Here is a 25584-nt window from a genome sequence, read left to right as displayed (position 1 = left end):
CTAGCAAACAGTGTCCTCAGACCTGGCAAAAACTTTCCAGGTTGACTCCCTTGGCCTCATTCTAGGGCAATGTGACCCTTTTTCAGTAAAGAGCAGTTCTCTAAAGCTTGGGATCAACAAAGCTATTCTGATGTGTTCTCCACGTCGGGAGGGTTTGGACAACCCTAGGTAAACTACTGAGGGGCATACCTTTTCTAAAGCTATAGATGGTATTAGAGAGCAAGGTGACCTTTCTCCACTCAGCTCTTTACCCAGCAGAGCATGCTCATTTCTTCAGTCATTCTTCTAAACCAGCCATGTAGCCTGTCTGTCTGCAGGCAGCCAGGCTCAGCTCAAAGATCCTGCTTTGGGGTCTGTCTCTACTCAGTTTTTCTGCTTTTGTCAGTTTCTGGGCTCTGGTCTTTTGGCTTCACTATGGTACTTTTTAACATTGGTTTTGACCTGGTGATTCCTTTGTCTCAGAGCCTCCTCTCATATAGTGACTCACCTTTAGCTTAAATTGAGTAACCCACAGTCCACATTTCCATCAAATATGGCACAGTCAGTATATAGTTTTGCCATTGTCCCCAGATGATTCTTTGATTCATAGTTTACTGAGTATAAACTTCAAGGCCCTAAACAACAGTTGCATATAAGATGACTGGGAAACCATGTACTGCAAGTTATCATTACCCTCAGTAATTACTTCTGTCTCTAAAAAACTGTTTTTACTTAGATACTTTCAGAATATATAATATCTTTCTTCAAGCACTTTCATCTGATAGTATGGTTTTCTTCAATAGTCAGTAAACATTTATTAATAACCTAATGTGTACCAGGCACTGTGTAAGCCTTAGAGATATAAATCTAAATGGAAGACAGCTCAAAAAACGAAGCTGAAAGTGTGTGTGTGTGTGTGTGTGTGTGTGTGTGTGTGTGTGTGTGTGTGTACATCCGTGTGTGTGTGTGAGATACCCATCATGGGGGCATGCTCATGATAGTTACAGGCCTTTGGACGGTACTCTATGTGAGAAATGAAGAGATGTATGGCTGTGGGAGACCTCTTTAAATGAAGACCAGGATGATCTTGCTCCTTCCTTGCTCCACCCTCCAATCAGAAGAGAAAAGGGTACTGAGAATGCTGATGAGGTGGGAGTACCAAACTTATTACAATCTCACTGAATGATGGGGCCCCTTATCATGATGGAGTCCTCTAGAAAGGAGTGTGGCCAAGTGGGGCCTTTCAGATCTTAGAAAGAGAACACACTAGTACTTGGGCCCAGTAAAGTACTCCTGCAGAGAGAAATGCTGAGTCTTCAATTTGAAGGAAGAGATGAATCCTGTGAGGCAGCAGTCAGGAGAAAATTTATTCTAGGCTTAGGGGAGAGATGGTGTAAAGGCATAGGGTCAAAGAGGAGGTGTCATGAGTAAGGAAGAGTGAGAGGGTAGGAAGGGAGGCTGGAAGGTTAGGTTGGGACAAGGTTATGTTGTGCTTTGAAAGCTAAAGAGAGAGGTTGATTTTATTTAAAAGATAATAGGAAGTTTCTGGAGTTGAGTTACTTGGTCATATTTAAGAACAAATGATTTGGCAGCAGTGTGTAGGGTGAAAGGGAGTGGAAGAGACTTGAGGCAGAAAGACCAATTAGAAGACTGTTGCAACAATCTAGGAGAGATGATGAGGGCCTAGGGGTTGTGTGAGTGGAGAGAAGGGCTTGGAGGGAAGAGATTTTGTAAAGGCAGAGACAGTGAGTTTTGGTGTCTGATTGGATATGTAAGGTGAGGAAGAGTGAGGAGTCAAGGAGAATGCCAAGTTTATAAACATGAGACACACTGGAAGGATAGCTGGGCCTTTGACATTTATAGGGAAAGCTTTGATTGCCTTTTAAAAAAAATTAAACACTTATTTTCTCTCTTGCCTACATCCTACTCCTCCTATCCCAATCCCCCCCCCACCCCATAAGAAAGAGAAAAAGAAAAACCTTTTTAAGAAATAGGTATACTTAAAACAAATTTTTCCATTGATCAAGTCTAAAAATGTATGTGTTCTGCATTTTGAAGCTTTTGTCTCTTAGTCAGGTGATGGGTAGCATTCTTCATTTTTAATCCTCTGGAATCATGGTTGCTCATTGCATTTATGAGAGTTCTCACATCTTTCAGAGTTTTTTTCTTTTTTTTTTTTTTTTGGAGGGGGGAAGGTAGGGCAATTGGGGTTAAGTGACTTGCCCAAGGTCACATGGCTAGTTTTGTGTTAAGTATCTTAGTCCGGATTTGAACTCAGGTACTCCTGACTCCAGGGCTAGTGCTCTATTTACTGAACCACCTAGCCACCCCAAGAGTTGTTTTCTTTATGGTCTTATTGTTACTCTAGAAATTTTTTATTTTAATTACCTTCTGGCTGGACTTCCTGTTTCCAGTCTTTTCTCCTCTCCAATCAGCCCTTCACATAGCTATCTTCCCAAGGTACAAGTCTAATAACTATGTCAGTCCCCAGCTCAAAATCTTTTAGTGGTGTTTCATTGCCTAGAGACTAAAATACAGACTTCTTAGCCTGACATTTCAAATTGTTTGCAGACCTCCACCACCTACCTCTCCAACTATCATACTCCATATTATGTCCCTTTCCAGTCAACCTAGATTCTAGTTGTTCCTTACTTTATCATGCTTTCTCCTACCTTCATCCTTTAGCAGAGGCAGTCTTGATAAGAAAAAACTCCCTCCACATTTCTGGCTATAGAGATTCTTAATGTCTTTCAAGGTACAGGTTATAGGAAGTATTAGAGCTGGAATTTCAATTAGTCACTAAGCAAGTATTTATTAAGCACTTACCATGTGCCAGGGGCTACTGGGGATACAAGTATAAAGAACGAAACAATTCCTACCCACAGTGAGCCTATGTTGTAATGGGGAGACAACAGGCACATAGAAAAGTATACAGCATTAGTATAGAGTTAATAAATATAAATATATGCAAAGTGACTAAATATAGGATAGTCTAGGAAGGGGGACTGTAGCCATATGAGGGATTAGGAAGGACTTCTTGCAGAAGGTGGTGGGTGAACTGCATCTTAAAGGGAAAGAGGTACTCTGTGAGGTTGCACTAAAGAGGGGGGGAGTGTCTTCCAGACATTAGGAACATAAAATACAAAGGCACATGGATGTGGGATGCCATGGGTGAGAAACAGAGAAGGCTAGTTTGGCTAAATCAAAGAGTGCAGAAAGAGGAATAATGTTCAGTGAAGCTGGAAATGCAGATTGGAGTTGGGTTGTGTAGGCTTTAAAATAGAGCTCAACAGAGGAGTGTATGTTTGATCCTAGAGACAAGAAAGCATGAGAGTTGAATGAGTTAGGGCATCACATGGTGAGGTCTGTGCTTAAGGAAAATGACTCTGTCACCAGTATATAGGATAGACTGGAGTGGGGAGAGACTTGAGGCAGGCAGACCAATTAGGATACTGCTGCAGTAATCAAGGGAAATGGCAAGGAGGTCCTGAACTAAGATGTGGTAGCTGTTTAGGTGAGAAAAGAGGTCAAATATGGAAGATGTGAAGGTACAAACCACAAGATTTGGCAACTGATTGGATATGTTGGGTCAAGGATAATGTGAAGCCTAGGATAGTGCTGAAATGATAAACCTGAGATGCCAGAAAGGTGGTGGTACCTTTGAGAGAACCAGGGAAGTTTGGGTTTAGGGAAAAGGTGATAAGTTCAGTTTTAAACATGTTGAAATTAAGATGTCTTTGAGACATTCTGTTTGAAATGTCTAGTAGACAATTAGTGATATGTGACTGAAGCTCTAATAAGAGACAGAGGAGGCTGGATATTTAATTCTGGGAATCATTGGCATAGAGATATTTAAACTTGTGGGAGCTGATGAGGTTCCCAAGAAAGAATTCCTCTGACACAAAGTCCAGTGCTCTTACCAAAATACCACAGTAGCTCTGCCTTAGATTGTAAACTTTTTCATTGTTCTTTTTATATTGTTTAGTATAATAATGAAAGCAAATAAATGTATACTTTACATGAATTTTCTTATTTCTCTGATACATCTCTATATGTTAATACTTGGGCATAGTGTCATTTAATCAAAGGATTATTAAAAAGAAAAGTTGATAGCAATTGCATTTAAAATTAACATTACTTTTCATCTCTCTTATTCTGTATTTCCATATAGGCTCTGACATCAGTAGTAAACTATAAAGAACCCAAAGCTATTTGCAAAGCACCTGAACTGGTAAGAAAGATAATATTTCACTATGCTAAAGGCTAACAGCATGAGAAAATTCAAAATGTCACTATTAGAAAATATCAATTTTTTCCCATCATTTTAACTTTTTGAGATAATCAAGTCATTTGTTAAGAATAGAAACCAGAATCTGTGACCTTCTGAACCTGTTGTTCAGAATAAATGGATTTTCATATCTATTTCATGTACACTTTTGTGCTACTCTATAATATTCACAAAAGGAAACATAAGGTGTTTATTTTTAAAAGTAGTTGTGAATGACTTTGAATCAGTTTTTTGCATAGTCTCTTACACATAACAAATTTAGCTCAGTGAACGTATTTCATCTTAAAATGTTGAATTATTTGAAATATGGTAAATAAATTTGTTTATTCTTTGGTTTACTTCTTTTTAAATATATGCTTTAGAAAACTGAAGGATGTGTTGTTCTGACTTATTTTGTATCATATCCTGTATAACGCCCTTACAATGGAATGTATATTTCATTCATAATCATATTTATGAGTAAGATTTGATATATGCATTTATTTACTTAATCGAATAATAAATAATTTATTTTCTCTTTTTTTTGAGCTGGCCAAGTACTGTGACAACTTGCTAAAAAAATCAGCAAAAGGAATGACTGAAAATGAAGTAGAAGACAAGCTCACCAGCTTCATTACTGTTTTCAAATATATTGATGATAAAGATGTTTTTCAGAAGGTGAGTAACAATTTGCTAGATAAAAGATTGTTGTAAAGTTTTTGTGTCAGTTTTAAAGTATGCAAAAATTTGAAATGACCATGAAATAACCACTTCTTTTCCCTCTAATAGTTTTATGCCAGAATGTTGGCCAAACGTTTAATTCATGGCCTGTCTATGTCTATGGATTCTGAAGAAGCCATGATCAATAAATTAAAGGTAATGTAATAACCATTCTTTTTGAACTACGTAACAATATTATATTGACAATTTTGAATGTCGTCTAAAACCATTTTCAAAATACACATTCACCACCCAGAAATAACTGCCTGTGTAACCTCGAGCAAGTTACTTAACCCCAATTGCTTAAAAACAAATACACATTCACATCTGAAAAGCTAAATTTATGAAACAAATTTTAGATGTGTATGCACTTTATGTAAGACTTCTACAATCTATAAAAAAATTCACCTAAAGAGACTTGAAATTGCATACTTTTAGGGTGCAATTGAATTAATGCATTTTTCCCATCCATTTCATAATCATTGACATTGCTATTTAAAACTGATATCTTAGTTATTCACTTTTTGTTTGTAATATGTCTGAAATTTTTATTTTTTAATTTAATTTAATTTTAATTTTTTATTTTTTTGCCCTTTGGAGGGTAATTGAGGTTAAGTAACTTGCCTAAGGTTACACAGCAAGTTTTTTTTGTATATTTTAAGTGTCTGATGCCGGATCCAAACTCAGGTCCTCCTGATTCTGGGGCTGGCACTTTAATCACTGCGCCACCTAGTCGCCCTGTGAAATTTTAAAAAACAAAATTGGATATTATAATTCACTACATTTAATAGGATGCAAAGAATGACTTTGAAATTGGGGATTATTTCATTCTTTGTATTTGTACCACCAGCAGCTAGCCCTTAAGTGCTTGTTGATTGATTCAGTAGTAAATATTTCATATTTAGCATTAGTTAGAATACTTTATAATGTAGAAAAGAGAAGTGATATTTATGTACCATCCTTCATGTAGAAATACTGTTACTCATCCCATCAACATGATATGTATTTATTTGTTTTAGGGAACAATGGAGTTCACTCACTCACTCATTCATTCATTCATCCTCATATCCTTCCTTTTTACCCTTGTCACACCTCTCTCTTAGATTAAGGATTCAGTGTGTCACCTCATAGTAGCTTTGAAGTTTATTGGGTTTAGAGAAATTTAAAACAGATTTTCTCTTCATGCCATATTTATCATGGCAGTTCTTAGTAAAAGTTACAAAAATACCCATTCCATGTAACCCAGTAATTCTATTATATATTATGTTCCCTAAAGGTATTATCAAAAACAAATGAGCTCTCTGTTCAAACATTTTTTTTAAGTATCATTATTAGTAATTATAACTAGATGCAATCTAAATGTCCAATATAAGAATAGTTAAATAAAATGTATGTTATGGGAATTCTACAGTGCAGTTAAAGTTGGCATGTATGAAGAATATTAAGAAACCCTGAAAGACATTTATTAAACAGGCAAGGCAAAAAAAGCAGAGCCAGAACAAGAGAGAACACAGGAGCTGTGACCACAAGATAAAAGTGAATAGGAATGGATACCAAGGATTGAGATGGAATCAGAGAGGGAGTGACCAAAACATTAAGGGCTTATGCACTGAACTTCATGAATTTAAATGTAAATTGATATAAAGCAAATCCACTTGGTTATATTCTTTTTCAGTATTAAGATCTTAATAAATCATTTAAAGAATTAAAATGTTTTTCACTCTGTTTTAAAACATATGTCTAATGTACTTTTCTTTTTTTATTGATTGATAGTATGATACTTTTTCCAATTTGCTTGTGTCTATATTCAATTCAATAAACATTTATTAATCAACAACATACTACAAAACATTTCTCCCCAGTAACTGACATTTTTCTTGGTAATGAATGTGATAGACTGATGTATCTACTTTTTTTTTCCAAATGTATAGTCATCTATTTCATTTTTTTTTATTATATCACATTTCAATTTTATTAGATCACCAGAGGAAATAGTGTTTGAGAATTAATGACTTTACATTAGTTTTGAACATTGAGTATTTTGGTTTGAAAGCAACTAATATGGCAGTTTAGAGGGTGTTTATTTACTAGTAATGTACTGTTCATCTTTATGACTTAAGAGCTGACATATTTTCTTATTAATCCCACCCAAATCTTTTCATGTTAAATAATATTTTTTAAATCTATCATTATAGCAAGCCTGTGGATATGAGTTTACAAGCAAACTCCATCGAATGTATACAGATATGAATGTCAGTGCTGATCTCAACAACAAATTCAACAATTTTATAAAAAATCAGGACACTGTAATTGATTTGGGAATTAGTTTTCAAATATATGTCCTACAGGTATGAATAAAATTTTATACTGTATTAATTTAAAATATTGTGAGTGATTATAGGAATGAATGAAAAAGTGTTTAAGTACTTTCAATGTGGGAAGTGCTATGCTTAGCCCTAGGGATACAAATAAAAAATGCCAGACATTCCCCTACTCTCAGGGACTTTATACTCTAACTGGGGAAGATATCATTTATAGAAAGACTCAGCTGTAGGACTTATGAAAAAACCTGGTATTCTTTAGGGTAGGGTTGCAAAGGCAGATGGCAGTGAGTAAGGTCCTTAGGTACATAAATGGGTTAGATGGTACTGCCCAACAGTAATCAGGAGAATATAGGAGGAGGGCAGATGGTAAGGTCTAGTTAGTGGTCTTCCACGTTAGCGACAGGATTGTTTTCAGTGACTCCTTTCTCATCTGAGAGAGAGAGAGAGAGAGAGAGAGAGTGTGTGTGTGTGTGTGTGTGTGTGTGTGTGTGTAGGAGTCCAGCCAACCAGGTGCTGTTGACTTTTGAATGTAGGATGGGAAGTGGCCCTGAGGATTGAAGTGAATTAGGGGACTCTCTGTGTTCTCTCCTGCAGGATTAGGGATTGGGGGTTTGGGAACGGTGTCCAGTGGTACAAAGTGAAAGGAGGCCTTTGGGGAGAAGGGTTTCCTGAATTGTCTGCTCCAGGAGGCCCTTCACTACTGATGTACTCTAGAAGCAGGCATCCTCAGGTGGGCAATGAGAAGGCCTTTTCTTGTCTACTCATAAACCCTCCAGCATCCAAGAACAGTTGTGGTGCAGAAGACATACATTTCAGTGTAAAATCAACAGTGTATTTATTCTTTAAATTTATGTAGTCTTTATTTAGGATGTATTATGTTGGGACAAATTTTGGCCTTTTACATTATTTGGGAGAAATGCTTTATGGTATTAAGTAATATTATGACTTTTAGGCTTTGGAAGGGAGGCAATTTTGCTTGCAAATTTATCTTTACATTTACTTTAATGTTACATTACACACCACTCAATTTTAAAGATGATTTTCTTTTTTCTTCAGGCTGGTGCATGGCCTCTTACTCAATCTCCTTCCTCTACATTTGCCATCCCTCAGGAACTGGAAAAAAGTGTACAGATGGTAGGTTAGCCAGAAACTTGTTGGAAAACTCAGGAAGTCTTAATGATTTATATCTTTAGAATTACTACTTTTTTTATTAATGTTACAAATGTTGATCTGTCTTCTGGGAAAAAAAGGTAAATCATAATTACCAGATAATGCTGGAATATTCTTATGGTTATGTTCACACAGGTAAATGATTACCTTTTTTCAAAGCAGTTTTTTTTTTTAAAGCAATTGGGGTTAAGTTACTTGCTCAAGGTTACATGGCCAGTTTTTTTTGTGTGGGTGTTAAGTGTCTGAGGCTGGAACTGATCCTAGGTCCTCCCAACTGCGGGGCCAGTGCTCTTACTCACTGCGCCACCTAGCTGTCCCTAAAAGCAGTTTTTTTTTTTAAATGAGAGTAAAAAACAGCACAGACAACTTTTTCTGAGGAATTTCTTTAGCATACATACATTATAATATCCATATAACTGATTTTGATATCAAAAGTTCTAAAAAAATACAAACCAATGGAAATTACTACTTCTCTGTGAAATAACCTTTTTTGTTAGGATATATACCATTTATGTTGCACGTCACACATTTAATCTATTAAATATAAGAAAATTTTAAAAATTTCAACTCATGTTTGCCTTACCTTCTATGTTTCAGTTAGATTACCTACACTATTTTAGTGCCTCATTTTCTCCTATTTTAGGTTATTGTATTTCATATGTTTTAATTTTTGGATAAGTAGATATTGAAAAAGGTAAGAAGTTTTTCTTTTAATAGATTGAGCAAAGCTTTTAAAACTAAGTTAAAATTGTTTTTAAATGCAGTAGAGAAAAGCAACTGAAGTTTGGACCTGAATGATACATCTTGGTTCCTTATTTACTTCTAGCATTGAGTGGAACTATTGAACACTCAAAATATTGGGTAGGATCTGGGCAATAGGCAGACTTTGTTAGGGGAGAGGAAGGGCATACTACAGGGCTAGCTCCTGTTGTGTCCTCCAGTGCCCTGTGAATGAAATGGCAAAATAATACAAAAAACAACCCAATTGAGCATCACTTTGGCTCATTACAACAGTCAGTTCCCTAAATGCACTAGTGCCTCCCAGTGTCTTCCTCTTTAACCCTAAATTAGACATCAGTGAGACTGTTTTCCAAAGGCCCAACATAATCACTAATGTACCTACTTCAGTTTCACATGTGATAATGATTATTAAAATCAATACAGAAGCAGTCCTTTAATCTTTACTGTGTGCATGGCATGATCCAAGCCCCTTGTTTCTCTTCCTTACCCCCACAACTCTGGGAAAACATGCAGGACTTGATGTTGGTCACAGCAGCCTAGGGAGAGAGTTGCTAATCATAGCAAATACTTTAGCTTTCATGACTGCTGTGGTGTTGGAAGAGGCCAGACTGAAAAGTCTCTACTCTCTTGTCTGTCTTAACTAAAAAAGATTTTCATCCTTTGATGTTTGTGTTTCACAGTGAGGTTGGCATCTACTTTTCAATAGTTCTTTTACTTCCCTTCCTATCAGCCCCTGTGTGTGTTGTGTCCCCCTATCATAAGATTTTTGAGGGCAGGGACTGTTTTAGTAATGTATTTATTTCCCCAGTGCCTGATAAATTATCTGACACACAGTGGTTGCTTAATAAATATTTGTTCATTGAGGAAGGACAGTTCATTGCAGATAGTTTGTTTTTGTTTTTTGAGGCACATTATGACCTTACTTACTTAATAAAAATGGAGTATATCCAAGATCATAAGGTGTACACTCAGCAATGCCATGTGATTTAGAATGCCGGGCATAAGACTGGAATTCAAAGGTGGCATTTTTGATGTCTGAAGGAAAAGAATACTCCTAATTAAAAGTACTAAGAAAAAAACTCTCCTAAGGGCATTGGTGGATGCCATTAGAGAAGTTTAAATAGATGGTGAGAGACAGCCAGATTCTGTTCTTATACTTGACAGAGAGGGGAAATAAAGGCAGGAATCTAAAGCCTACTCATTGACTGAGCCTAGGACCACAGACATGCCCCTAGTTTTGTACTCCTCTTAAATTTGTAGGGTTTTTTTTTCTTTAAGGATTTATTTCACCTTACAGTTAGAACTGTAAAATTATTCTGTACATAAAACTATATTTATTTGTAAATTTATTCCTCGTGTAATACTATATTTACTTATAAATCTAACATTTCTTTTTGCAGTTGTTCTTAAACTGGCATTTGTGAACTTTAAAAAAAAGTCTTAACTGTGTTTCAGAGTAATTGGTTTCCTTTGGGATTTCTGTATATTTTAATTTATGCATTTTAAAGATTATTCTGAGAAGAGTTTCATAGTCTTCAGTAAATTGACCAAGGGAATCCATGACACAAAAAAGGTTTATGAACTCCTGCTTTAGAGTTTATCAATTTTGTTGATTCCTGTATCATTAATGAAAATTTATCAAATACCTAATTTATTAAGGACCTATACCAGGTCCAGTAAATCTGGGAGATTATACTGCATGGTAGGTGGGCTTCAGGGGAGTTACAGTATATAATTTTAAACCTTTTCCCCATTTAAATAATTTTTGAAGATAATGTTTTAAAATTGTCCTAAATTGGACTGTTGATAAAGAATGCTTTGTTTTACTAAGATTTTAAAATATATGTTCATTTAAGACATTTAAAGCTGTTGGCGGTATAGTCAGCTCAAAAATTTCAAGGTTAAATTGTATCTATTCACACTAGGATACAAAATATGTCCTTAGTTAAAGAGTTAGGGATTCATCAGGACCACTAGACATTTCTTAATGAATGTATTTATAGAGTCTTGGTCAGTTTTGCAAATGTGTGATCTAGTGACTGAAAGCCAATAGTTTTTGTGACATTCTGTTTTCCATTTGTTGTCTAGTAGGTGGGGTAGGCATGCTGGTTATTAACTTAGCGTAGGAGATGGCAAGAGATGACTAATGTTGTCTCAGCCACGGGACTGGGGCCTGAAGGACTTTGGGCTGCACATTTCCATTGTGTGGTTGACTTACTGCTAAACACTTGTCAGTAGCTTATGAATAAGATTAGAAGGGAAAGCACACAGTTAGCTGACCTATCTGCCAGTAGCATTTCTCATTGGCAGGAGAAAGTAGAGTTCAGCAAGGAGCAGTATGAAGAGAATTTGTGAGCTTGTTCTGAATTCTTGGAACAGGCAATTTATTCATATTTCTATATTGCTTTTTTCAAAGTGCAGATACTTAGCAAGCTGTATGTAGTAGAGATTCTCAGGCTTATATATATATATATATATATATATATATATATATATGCCTTTTTTCTGTTCTTTGTATATGGAAATTTTTTTTTTGTATCTGTGAAGTTCAGAATAAAGTAATATTTTGAAGTGTTCATAGTGATGTCTGGATTTGGTTCAAGAATAAATAGAGGGGGGCGGCCAGGTAGCACAGCGAGTAATATCACTGGCTCCAGTGTTGGGATGACCTGGAGATCGAATCCCAGGCTCAGACACTTAGCACCCACCCAGAAATAACTGGCCGTGTAACCTTGAGCAAGTTACTTAACCCCAATTGCTTTAAAAAAAAAAAGAATAAGTAGAGGACTAATACATAGATTGCATTTATCACATTATTCATGTTTGAGCAATATTGATTATATTTGAGTGTAATAATAAAATACATCATGATTTCATGATTTTTCAGTGAAATAGCAAAGGTAAAATTTTGTTTTCAGATGTTACATTTCTATTTTATATGGGTTATTAGGTTCCATCTCATTAAAAAAATTATACTTTCATGTTTTTATTTGTGGTCAAGCTGTTTTAATAAGAAATATTTAAAATGTAATTTTTAATTTAAAATCTATATTCATCCACTGTTAAAATTGGTCTTTAACTTTAGGGATCTGTGATTTCATTGGATCATGTACTTGATCCACTGATGAAGATGATAATTTCTCTGTGCCTTAATAGATGGTTTTTATAAATTGTCCCCCACTCCCCAAAAAAGTTATTCCAGTACTTCAACAAAAGACATAGAATCTGTTACCCACACTTATAGTCTTTGTAGCTTGATAAAACATGCCAGAGTTTTATGCTACATTGGTATCACTTTCAAGAATCCAGTGTCATTTCTACATCATGATACATCATGATATGGTCTTTAGGTCAGAATAGGACTTTATTCAAGGATAAGGTTGGTAATCAAAATCATTTTAAAATGGGGATAGTAAAAGGAACTATTCTGAAGCATTGGTTCCCTTTTTAATAGTTATTAACTTCAATATAGTACTGAGAAAAGTTAGGTGTTACCTTATAAGTGACACCAACTGTAGAAATAAATATGTGTAACCTTTCTAATTGTATTGATTTGTATGTTATTTCTTTTTTATGCACTTTAGAAGCTGAGCTGTAAATACAAAGTATTGAGAGCTTAATTACACCAGAAATATTTTAAATTTTTGTTAAATTTGTGGAAATCATTGACTATCAGTTTCTGAATTGAAGGAATAACAAATTTTAAGACATTAATAGCAGAATAAGAATAAACTTGTTATATCTATAACTTACAGTCCCTAAAATTCATTTGAAATTTTATTTTGTTTTACAGTTTGAATTATTTTACAGTCAGCATTTCAGTGGGAGGAAGCTTACATGGTTACATTATCTTTGTACAGGTAAAGTACAAGTTATTTCTGGCATAACAAATTCAAAGAATCTCTGAATTGGAGAGTACCTCAGAGACCAACCTATACCTGGGCATCTGTTACAACATCCCCAAGTTGTCCTACAAGCTCTACTTGAATACCTTTGGAGAGAGGAGGCCTCTTGAGGCATCCCATTCTCCTTTTGGATAATTCTGATTATTGGTTTGTTTGTTTCTTGCTACTAACCTAAATCTGACTCTTTGAAACTTCTGCCCATTGTTTTTATCTCTATTTTCTGGAGCCAAATCGAGTAAGTCTTATCCTTTTCTATATAATAGCTTTTGGTATACTTAAAGTTAGCTTAGGTCCCCCTTTAGTCTTCTATCATCATACTAAACATTGCCACTCCTTTTAGTGCTGCCTGTTACATTATGACCTCTAGTCCTTTCACACCCCAGGTCCTACTCCTCTGGACAGACTCCAGCTTGTCATTATTCATCCCTAAATTCTTCTTGTAAACTATAATATAGATGAATGGTTTTTATCAGGAGTTTTTCCTAGATATTATCTTCAATCAATTAATTGCCCATGATTCAGTATATGTAGAAACTTTATATTTGTAGAGTGATGTCATATCTGATTATACTATCTAGTTTTTTCTTTCAATTATTTTTTAAAATTTCATTCCTTTCAATGAATAAAAATCAAATATTTTCTCTCCCACCTTGTTTTCTCTCCCACTAAACTCTTACAGCAAATATTCAAAGTTAATCAAAACAGCTTCCCATATTTTTCAGGTCCAGGTACCTTTAATCTATCAGGAGGGGTTTCTCCTTCAATTATATGTCAATTTGTCAGTAGTAAAATTGAAGTATAAATATAGTCAATAAGAATTTTAAAAATAACTATGATGTACCAGGCACTGAGCTAAGCTGATACAAAGAAAGGCAAAAACCAGCCCCTGCCTTCAAGGAGCTTACAACCTTTTTAGGGATGAGATAGGGCCTTGCTCTCTGATTTCATCAATATTGAGAACTCCAAGATAAGGAAGCTCCCCGACCAAAGCAATTTCTCTGCAGCCTACAACCTTAGAGATCGGCCTAGAGCAAGTATATCACACTCCCAGTAGAAGTGGGACACTAACCCATCATGAGGATTGGGCTTTTGATTTAGAAAACCACACATTAATGTTAACTATGCTCTATTGTATTTTTGTTCATTTTGTAAAATGTTTCCCAATTAAATTTTAATCTGATTCCAGTCTTGTAGCAGGCAATGTGTGTTTGACAGCTGTGCACTAGAGTATGAATGGTTAAGTGGCTGTCCCAGGATTATACCACCTGTGTGAACCTGAGGAGGTCCTTGAACCAAAGTCTTCCCAATGCTGAGGCCGACTCTCTTTGTATTGTAGTACCTCATTGTGTCTATGTGACTATGATGTGTCACAAGGGCCAGTTGGCTTTTTCTCTGCTTTCCTGAAGCTTACTGAAAAGGAGTGCAATGTCTGAGTCGCCCACTAGGTGGCACTCTCCTTAAACCAACAACCCAAGTGGCCACCTTAGATCCTAAAGGCTGCCATATCCTACTGAGGGCATTTGCCTGCTTCCTGATACTCAACTGTTCAAACTCATGCCAGCAGGATTCAGTTACCTAGGGGAAGAAATGGATGTTATTCAACATATAAAAAATGTGGAATATGTCTTCAATAGTAGTAAAGCTGTAACTAGCCTTTCTTCTCTGCTCATGTTCACCAATCACCCAACTCCTTCCCCTCCCAACCCCCCCAACACATACTCTACTGGACTTTGTTACTTAACATATTCTGGCAACATAGATTATTGAACATAGCAGAAGTGGAAGGAAAACAAAATTAAGCATTCCTACATAGAGCCATTCCACATTACTAACCAATCTTCCTCTTCCTGGTTGCCCTCTCAGATCTTCAGTTGTGGCCAGAGTATTTCTTGAATGACCTGTGCCTACACATCCTGGAAAGGGAATGAGGAGAGTTGTTTGTATCTCAGACCCCAGCCAAAGTTCACAGGCTTTATAGCAGAACAGATTAGGAGGGGATCAGTGAAAGGAAGCAGCCTTTTTGGGCTATTCACCAGCCCTGCTGGATTCATGGTAGCAGCCAGTGGCTATTACCCTGGCATACAGACATAATTTCATTGGATCGTGAGCATAACCCCAGGTTGTAGGTTCAGCAAGATTAAAAGCCATGCCAAGGGCCAACAGTGAGTATCTGAAGCAAGATTCAAACTTGTGTCTTCCAGATTCCAAGTCCATCAGTCCACCCCCCTACTCTATACACTACCATTACTCCCTTACCACATGTTAGTCACATATAAAAGTTTTACCTCTTTTTTAATTCTGAAAGTATGTATGCCATTTCAGCTATGTATGGTATTGTAATGTCTTGAAAAAGTGGTTGCATTTTCCAAAAATACTTGGCTCTAGCTTTGGAAGTAGCAGAAAAGGTTAAGCAACCACATACGTTTGTATTAGCATATAATTTACAGCAGTAACTACTCTCCTTTATTCCTTCTAGCCACCAGTGGCATATATTAATTAATGCATTAATACTAGTAAATATTCACATTGGCAGTGTTTCATGTTTTCTGCTTCCCTCTCAAAACCCTCCTCATGGGTTGTTCCACCTATTCCTTGACTTTAGAGTGCTGCTAATATTTTAGATAAAGTATATTTTCTTATAGGTGTTCAGTAATTTGAATTGAATTTAGTCTTATGGTACTAAATTATGAGAACCTGACAAATATAAAGACCAGTGTGAATTTGCTAAGATTTACCTGGACAAGCTTTGTGTTAGACATAGAATCACATTCTTTAACTGTCTTTCTGAGGAATGAATGTATATAGGTATTATATTTTTATTAGGTATAATTATAGAAGGATTATAATCTAGTTAATTGCCATTGCACTAAATTTTTCATCATTAATACTGAAATGCCTATTTCCTTGCCTTATTTGTATTGAAGATATAGAGTTCATTATTTCAATAATACGTTTTGAATTCTAATAGTGTTTTAATCTTTTATCCAAGAAGTTAGGTATTCCTGTTTGTGTAACACCTTGTGGAATAGGCAGAGGACATGATTACTATTCTTATTAAATGACCATTTGGTTGGCATTTCTTGTCTATGATTTCTCACAAGTTTAATAAACAATATTATTATTTTATTTTTATTTAATTTAAGCTTCATATATCTTTGAACTCTTCATTTTGATATTGGGAACTAAGGTATAAAGAATTCAAGTTCCTGGCCTTATGAATTTACATCTTGATTTGATTTTAATTCAACATTTCAACATTTATCAAGCTATAAATATGTACAAGATATTGTACTAAATGCTATGACAAATATTATCTTAGATATTCTTATACTAACAATATTTGACATGTTAATCTATGAGGAAACGTGTGTAAGCTACATCAAAGCTTACTTAGAGTCAAAAAAAGCAATAAATTTGTATACTTGTTTAAGAAATCACAAGACATATTGTATGTATCTTATAATGATAAAAACTTAACACAAAGAAAAACCTCAGAATAGTGAGTACTTTTATACATGGGTATAGGAACCACTTTAGATAATAACCAACTAGACGCAGTTCAGAATTCATCACACTTGCTTTTTGTACATCGTGTTATTTAATTTCATTTTGTAGCACAGTTCTAACCCAGCAGTAAATTAGCTATTGGTATGTGTTCTGAAAAGCCTCTTCTTAGTTCAGTCTAATCTGCTTTTCATTCCCTTGAGTGCAGTGATTTGCTCTAACTCACTGGTCTTTTTAGCACTCATTGAGAAGAAAAAATGCCTCAGTATTCTCATTACTGTTTTCCGTTTATGCTAGATTTGTTCTTATTATGTACTTTATGGTTTCTAGTTTAAACAGCTTTATTATAAAGGAAAATAGGAGAGAGCAACAAACAGTTTTCAATGTAGAGACAATAAAATTGTTGGGGATCATCCATTAATTTGAAAGGGAAAGATAGAAAGAAAGGAGAATATAGACTTCCTCTTCTTTTCCTGTCATCAAATGGTATTGTGAGACTCCATGTATGCATAAGCTAGATACATAGTACCCATACTGGGGTTGGGGATAACAGGAAAAGGTCCAAATTCATATGCCTGCTTCAGATGGAATTATTAGGCTAGAGAACCCTAAAGTTAGTTCTTGTTTTGAACCACTTGGGGTCACTGGAACAACTTGTAGTTTGCCAGTTTTTTAACTGCTGGTGAGAGTGATTTTTGTGACTTTGGCACATACTCCTGAGGCTGAGCTGATTCTGAAGTACTTAAGGCCATCCTAGGGTCCAAAGACCTTTTTTTTTTTGACTCATCTAATCAATTGTAGGCTGTCTGTATAGATTCAGTGAGTTTACAGTGAGTCATAACAACACAGACTCAGAACTGATGCTCCATAGGACCATAGATGTCAGAGATAATCTTAGTGCCTAATTTTGCAAATGAGGAAACTGAGGTCATAGCTTTGGTGAAATAATGTGCTAGGGGTCACACTGGCAGAGTTGGGATTTGAACTTGAGTGCTCTGACTCCAAATCCAGGGGTTGTTCTACTCTGTCTTCTCTTGAGAACCCTCTCTCTGATCTATCAAGAATGGTACTTTGAGCTTGAGTTCAAACCTGCAGTCACAGGGTATTTGATAGTCCAAGAACCAGTCTCTGTCTGGGGATTATAAGGGGAAAAGACTTTGTTATATCCTGGGATGTTTATGCCTTGTCATTATTTTTTTTTGCATTTACCAAAATGAAAATCCTCAGATCAGATTTTGTTCTAAGTTGTATGATTCTTCCTGCCCCTCAGGGTCCTCCCCAAATATCCAGGAGACCTCTATAATTAGTTGGAGGCTCTCATGGCCCCAGGCGGCTCTCTAAAACCATAAGTTGAAGGACAGTTGCTGATCAGTATTGGAAGAAGGGGTTTCCCTATATCCCTATACCTATGAAATCATAGGTCTAGATCCTACTTATTTTCTCCAAAGAAGTAATAATAAAACCATCACTAATTTTGATGAGATGACCCTGAACAATATACTCCAAGAGATAGCCTATGTAAATTGTTCATTCATGATTGAAAGCAAGTTTTGCACATCGCAAGAGAAAAGTATATGTACCATCTTAAGTGTGTTTTATGGATTACTTTGAAACACTCTCTTGGAATGTTTGATGGTATCTACTATTTGATAAACTTTGGGGAGAAAACGTTTTGTTGGAACAACTTAGCCAACTTATTATTTCCCTGTTTCAAGGGGAAATCATGAATTATTACTCAATTGATTAGGGACCACTTAATACTTCATAACAGTGATCGTTTTTATCCTAATTACAGGTGAAGTTAAAATGAATTATTTGTCCAAACCCTATGTGGCCATGGTGACGACATACCAAATGGCAGTACTACTTGCTTTTAACAATAGTGAAACTGTCAGTTTCAAAGAGCTTCATGATATCACACAGATGAATGAAAAGGAATTGGCAAAAACTATCAAATCATTACTTGATGTAAAAATGATTAACCATGATTCAGAAAAGGTATGTAATATGATAATCAAATAATTTATTAATCTAGGTCACTTTTGCCATTTTTGTCTTTCTGGTTTTGTCTTTAAAAAAATTGGAATTTTGAATTCTTCAAAATTTGGAAATTTCAATTCTTCAAAGATATATATGAATTATTATTTCTTCATAATGTTTTCATAAGTTTTATAGCATAATGCTTTAGTTTGCTCCTGAAATGTTGATTAGCATTTGTATATTCTATTAATATATTCATTTTACTTTGCATGCCTCTTCTGTTATTTTATTGGTATTGAGTTATAAATTTTATTGATTTGCACATTTTAGGTATAGACTGATTGTTTTGACTAAGACGGTTCATATAGACATTCCTTTTTTGTAGTTAGAACAGTAAAAAGTCAGCAAACCAAAATGTGCAATAATAACAATAACCAAAAATACAGTAGTGAGTAAGAGTGCTGGACTTTTACTCAAGAAGGTTTGAGTTAAAATTCAGATTCAAACATTTACTAGCTGTGTAAAACAAGGCAAATAATTTAATCAGCCTCAGTTTCCTCATCTGTAAAATGGGGATAATAATAGCACCTACCTCAAAAGGTTGTTGTAAGGCTCAAATGAGATAATATATGTAAAGTGCATTATAAACCTTGAGGCTTTATATAAATGCTAACTATTATATTCTAGTTAATTAAATTTTATAGATAATTTAGAGCATGACAAGAAATGTTCTGTACATTTCAAATTTTGTGTACCTCTACTAAAAGCTTACTTTAGTACATCATAATTCATGTCTTATTATAATTTAAATGTCAGAACAAAGTATTCTATTTAAAGAAATCATATTTGCTGTTTAAAAGAAATTACGTTTATAAGATGAGTGCTCTTTCACTAATTTATCTTTTCTGTAAGAAAAGTTTCTACTACAGCTTTATATGTTACCTCATGCCATTGAGTTACCCTAGGGTTCATAAAAGCTATGTCTTTGAGCACAAACTCTAGGCATATATTACCATGCTGTAATGATCTTGACTATGGACCAAAATCAAAGACAATATATATAGCTTCTAGCCAAAGATCTTCTTAAATAAGATTGGAGAGATGTATCACTTGAAAGTTGGCCAACAGATGATAAATTTGGGGGTACAACTACTTACAAAAACCATTTCCAAACCTTTGCAATTTATGTATGGAGTAGAAGTACCCACCCTGTTCTATAATAAATTGGCTTTGTAGGCCAATTTTAATTTGTATTTCTAAGGATACAGATTATGTTATATGGCAAAGAGAGGAGTTAGAGATGAACTAGTATGTTCAAATAACTTGTAAGAAATTTAGATTGATAGTATAGCCCAAGACACCTTTTTCCCCCTCAAAAAGTAAATCTAAGTTTTAATATGATTGTGTCTCATAACTTGGGAGGAAATATAATACAACTGCTCCATTTTTATGATAAAGTTAAAAGCTGAAAAATTAACTTTTTCCCTTGATTCAGTTTACTGAGGTCCAGAATATTGTGATGACAGTTTGTATAAGATAATTGTGCATCTCTATATAGTACACATTCTGTGATTGGAATTTTATTTTCCATAATCTTGCTGGAAGGTGACACTTAACTTTAACACAATGTCAAATATCTACACTACTTGAAACAAAATTAATGTGAGTTGTTTCTTTTAAAATGTTACATTATTACTGCTGCCTTGGAATAGTCTGTAAATTTAGATTTTGTTTGCATATTAAGCATTTAAATATGATTCCAACAGTAGCTTGGCAGCACTTCTAGACTCTTAATGAGAAAATTCCATTAGCTAATGCTTGGCAAAACTTTTGTTACATCATCTTGACTTTCTTGGACTTTAAAGGGCAATTGGCATTCTTAAGTTGGTTTAATGACTTTCACCTGAGAAGAGATGACTTGCTTCTGTGCTTAACCTGTTGAAAAAAAATGTGATGGCTATCACCAATAAAAGGGACAGAGCATGAAGGAAAAATTCACTCTAGGAAGAACCATATTAAAGTAGAATGTGGTTTTGAGTGCTTATGGGAGTATTAATGTGTCCACATAGTGGTTATTATTATTTATAGATATTTTCTTATTGCAATTATTATTTAACATTTTTATACAGTAGTCAGAATGGTTGTGAAAATAAAATTTAGATCTAGTACTTAATGGTTTATGTGTAGCAAGCATCTGAAAATATCATCTACCTAAAATTCAGACATTGGTTTTAAAATCAATAAAAATAAAGTGAGAGAATCAGCTGAGGGAGTTTAAAGTTGTCATTAAGGTGTCTTGGATTATTAGTTTAAGCCTTTTTTTTTACTTAGTTTTATTTGTCAAACTCCTTAAATTGACATGTAAGCACAAGAAAGAATAAACTAGATAGTTTGTTAAATCAAATAAGTTAAATAGAATTGATAATTGAAGGGTTAAATAAATTTTATTGGTGCTTAGTTATTATGTTAAATTTTTATAATTTTTTACCATGAGTATTATGTGGTGATATTATTTATAAGTTGTCTTCTTTCTAAATACAGGAAGACATAGATGCAGACTCTTCTTTTTCATTAAATATGAACTTCAGCAGTAAAAGAACGAAATTTAAGATTACTACATCAATGCAAAAAGACACACCACAGGCAAGTATTTTTTAACTTTTCTGTTGGCTTTAACAAATGAAAACATAAATCATAATGCATGACCTTTTTTTGATTTATACTCTAAAACTGATGATATGTTAAGCATATTCTTTCTGTACAATTTATCATTATTAACCTTATAATTTAAGGTACAAGTGAGATACAACCATCTCTTTTGGCAATATAGTTTCAGAAGATATTGTCTGAAATATATGACTAGGTTTTTGTCACATTGAGTTTAAAAAACACTTATCCTATACATTCTCCCAAGAAATTTTTGCGTTTTTAGAAGAATAATTTCATAATTCATCTTTCTTATCTCTTAATTCATGTGTAATTTTATGACTCAGTTCTTTCCAAAAAGTTGCCACCTTTTATGTTATAAAAAATCCTCTTTAATTTCTAGTAGCTACTTTTTACTTTAGATAAAAGCATTTTCTTGAATTGTCCTATGTAAAAATCCTATTGTTCAAGCCCTGAAGACTTCAAAGATCACATTTTTTCCCCATCCCAGTGATTCAAGATATGTAGCTCATGAGCAAGATGGTTTCTGTCTAAACTGTTCAAAAAGCTCATGAGATCACAGAGAACTTGCCATTACCAGCACTTCTCCTACAGTGAGCACGTCTTTGTATCTCACATGGATATGAGGAAATGGAGTTCCATTGTTATAGATGAGTGCTTCTCAGAACCAGGGTCCTGCTTTTGGATTGTGATGGAGCTGTCAGAGGGTCTTAGAGTCAGACCCTTGTGACTGGCTTAGCCAGGTGGTACAGTAGATACAGCACCAGAACTGGAGTCAGGAAGGTCTGAGTTCAAATCCTACCTCTGACACTTACTAGCTGTGTGACCCTAGGCAAGTCAGCCAACTGTCTCTCAGCCTCAGTTGCCTTTTCTATAATGGGGATAATAATACCTGCTTACAAGATAGAGGGAAAATTATGGTCACAGGTCCTACCTCCCAGGGTTTTTGTGAGGATAAAATGAGATAATTTTTTTTTTTTTTTGCTTTTTAGAGGGGGTAGGCAGGGCAGTTGGGGTTAAGTGAGTTGCCCAAGGTCACACAGCTAGTAAGTGTTAAGTATCTGAGGCTGGATTTGACCTCAGGTTCTCCTGAATCCAGGGCCGGTGCTCTATTCACTGTGCCACCTAGCTGCCCCAATGAGATAATATTTGTAATGCACTTTGAAGACCTTAAAGCACTATCTAAATGCTAGTTATTATTATCAACAACAACAGTAGTAACGGTGCCACCACTTGGTTCCCTTCTTATGCCCCATTAGAACGTGAATCCCCTGAGTGTAGGAAGTGTTTGTGTCTTTCTTTGAATCTGGAGTGCTTAGCACAGTGCCTGGCACATGGTAAGCACCTAGTGAATGCTTGTTGACTTAATTCTTTCCTTTCTTCCCGAATCATAACATGCTCTACTTTGGGAGAGCATTGCAGAAGAGGTATATGTGGTGTGGTGTTCAGATGCTTTGTCCATTTTAGTGGGAAGGGAGAATGGGCTGTGAAGAGCATCTTTTCAAGCTACACCCATCTCTCCATACATTCAGCCTCAGTTCAGGACCTCTCACTCGGACTATTCTGTCAGCCTCTTGATTTGTCTCCCTCTTTCCAGATGCTTCCCTCTCCAGTCTTTCCTCCATATAACTATCAAACAGATATTCCTAAAACACAGATTGTACATTATCCCTCCACTCAGCGATCTTCAAGGGTTCTTTATTGCCTCTGGAATAAAATGCAAACTCCTTAGCCTGACATTGAAAGCCCTCCATGAAGATTTCCACCTGCATTTCCATTCTTATTTCATATATTCAAGCTGCCCTCCTAGCTATTCTTCCTAACACTCTATCACTCACCTCTGTACCTTTCTACAAGTGGTCTTCCCTATTCAAAAACACTCTTTTCATCTCTAGCTTACATAATCTTTGTATTCATTCAAAGAAGAATTTAGGTTCCATATGAGACCTTTCCTAATCTCCCCCCCCCCACCCACTATTAACACTTAATCTCTTGAAATAATTTTGGATTTCCTTGTTTGTGTACATGTTGTATCTCACCAGTTGAATGTAAGCTCCCTGAGATCAGGAACTATATCATTTTCATCACTGTATCCAATATGTGTCCAGCCTGACACATAGTATGTGCTTAATAAATGTTTGTTGAATTAAATTGAATTTAATGGGGCCACCATCAGGAAGTTGGAAAATTATTCTTCTGAGTGATAAAATTCAGCCATTATCTATAGGTAGTATTTTTTATTACCAGAGAACATGGCATTGGCAATTTGGAAAGGCATGTGGTAACTATTAAATAATTATTATTCATTAATTTAAATTTTGAGTTTTGAATTACAATTAAATATATGTTGGAATATTTACATCTATTATCAATATTTTTCTTCCTGATGACATAGGAGATGGAGCAGACTAGAAGTGCTGTAGATGAAGACAGGAAAATGTACCTCCAGGCTGCTATAGTCCGCATCATGAAAGCTCGAAAAGTGTTGCGGCATAATGCTCTTATTCAGGAGGTAAAGAAAAATAGACAGTGTGTAATATAAGATTGTTGTAATATGCTAAATTCATTTTCAGTAATTGCTTTACTACAGTATAATATAACTGAATCAATTAGATTTTCATTAGATATTCTTTCAAATATTATTTGTCTCAGTAGTGTCATGAAATGCTTCATTATAAGTGCCTTAATGAGAATAATCATTTTTGTTCACATATATTCACAAATGCTTATTCTTAACAATCAAAATTAGCTTATACAATGGTCCTTGATCTCACCAAATTATATTGCATGTTCCTTTTTGTCTCATTAGTTATTTAAGGAGAGTTAACCCAATAAAGCACATTATACTAGGCCAAGTGCCAGATTTTTGTGATGGTCATTAATGATTTTTTTAATCCCACTTATCTCTTCCACTTAATCCATCTTTTTAGTAGGTCTTTCTAATTCTTAACATCAAAATAACAAAATATTGCATTCATAATCATTTTGGTCTTATTTACATGAAATTTAATTTAGAATAAATTTCATATTTGTTTAAATGTCTGCTTAGATGCTAGCAATTTTCTTAATTGGGATCTCAGTTACTATGACTTTCAAAATTAACACACTAAACATGAAGAGGTGGGAACCAAATAGAAGATAAGGCCACCCACTCCCATTGTATTGCCTGCTAAACTTAAACAAGTTAGTTATTTATGTAACAGTATTAAAAATTGGTTTAACTTTGTACTGTTCATTTCTAAGGTGAATAGAAACAATGATTATTGAAAACAAAGTGAAATTTTTTATCAGAAATTGAGCTTTTAACAAAATAAATTTTAGACATTTGAGACACTGTATGTTAATATGGCTAATTACTTAACACTAACTTGAAATCTCTTTTTTTCTTCCATAGGTTATTAGTCAGTCAAGAGCTCGGTTTAACCCAAGCATTAGCATGATCAAGAAGTGCATTGAAGTTCTGATAGATAAACAGTACATCGAAAGAAGCCAAGCATCAGCAGATGAATATAGCTATGTGGCATGATGGTGCCAGCTGCCCTGCAGGTGTGCTTTTAAGAAGATCATAACAGTCACTACTTGGTGTGTTCCTGTGGGAAGAAACAGGCTTGTGCCTCCATAGTCGGTCACTTGGCAGCCCCTGTTTTTCTGCTGTTTACAACATCACCAGTGCCACGTCATGAGCGTCAATGAAAATGCCTATAGATATTTCAAGCTCATGTCATTATGACATTTCTTAAAACTTTACTAAATGAATGAGTGAAATATTGCTGAAATGTGGAAATTTGGTTGGGTACCATGCTTTTTTTTCTCCCTCACGTTTGCAGTTGATGTGTTTTTTTTAATGTATCTTAAAGGACATAAAGTAAAAACCTAAATATTGTAATATGACAGATAACCTAATAATTGTATCTACATTAAAATGACAAACATGATATTGCTGCTTGTCGAATAAAAAAAATAAAGAAATGGAATGCCTTTTTTATGTTGATGACTGCCAGGTTGATTATGGATCAATATATAAATGCCTATGACCCTTCAGAGTATTTAATATAGTATCATTATATTTAAATCATTTAGGTCACTTCTACTATATGTTCAGACTCTATCATAAAAAGAAAATCTCAGATTTCCAATTCATCGGCGTTAAAGTGCACGTTTTGTTTTAATTGATTAGAACACTTATGAACAGCGTTTGGTGAAGTTATTTCATTATTAAATATATAAATATATGTATTATACGTACATGAATATGTGAAATGTTTTTGGGATCAGAACTAGGCAGCTCTGAATTAAGAGACTATATATAATCTCCTCAGGAGGAGCT

At 34.9% G+C, this 25584-nt stretch overlaps 1 protein-coding gene across 6 annotated transcripts in view; it reads left to right on the top strand.

Moving 5' to 3' along the window:
• CUL2 (cullin 2) overlaps positions 1–25226 on the top strand; it is a 120092-nt gene extending 94866 nt beyond the window's left edge. For all 6 annotated transcript variants that reach the window (XM_069086497.1, XM_069086495.1, XM_069086496.1 and 3 more), the window contains 10 exons: positions 4151–4210; positions 4796–4924; positions 5036–5122; positions 7162–7314; positions 8347–8424; positions 12995–13061; positions 18406–18608; positions 21132–21233; positions 23653–23769; positions 24652–25226. In XM_069086497.1, coding sequence (XP_068942598.1) covers positions 4151–4210; positions 4796–4924; positions 5036–5122; positions 7162–7314; positions 8347–8424; positions 12995–13061; positions 18406–18608; positions 21132–21233; positions 23653–23769; positions 24652–24783 — 1128 coding nt within the window. In that variant the 3' untranslated portion in view covers positions 24784–25226. The remainder of the gene's footprint in view (positions 1–4150; positions 4211–4795; positions 4925–5035; positions 5123–7161; positions 7315–8346; positions 8425–12994; positions 13062–18405; positions 18609–21131; positions 21234–23652; positions 23770–24651) is intronic.
• The last annotated feature ends 358 nt before the right edge of the window (positions 25227–25584 follow it).

Source organism: Petaurus breviceps, unplaced genomic scaffold, assembly GCF_028583685.1.
Source record: "Petaurus breviceps papuanus isolate PSGF00001 unplaced genomic scaffold, PetGlider_PUasm1.0 178, whole genome shotgun sequence".
Lineage (NCBI taxonomy): Eukaryota > Metazoa > Chordata > Mammalia > Diprotodontia > Petauridae > Petaurus > Petaurus breviceps.
The sequence above is the reverse complement of the archived record's forward strand: the minus strand, read 5'-3'. Positions and strand labels throughout refer to the sequence as shown.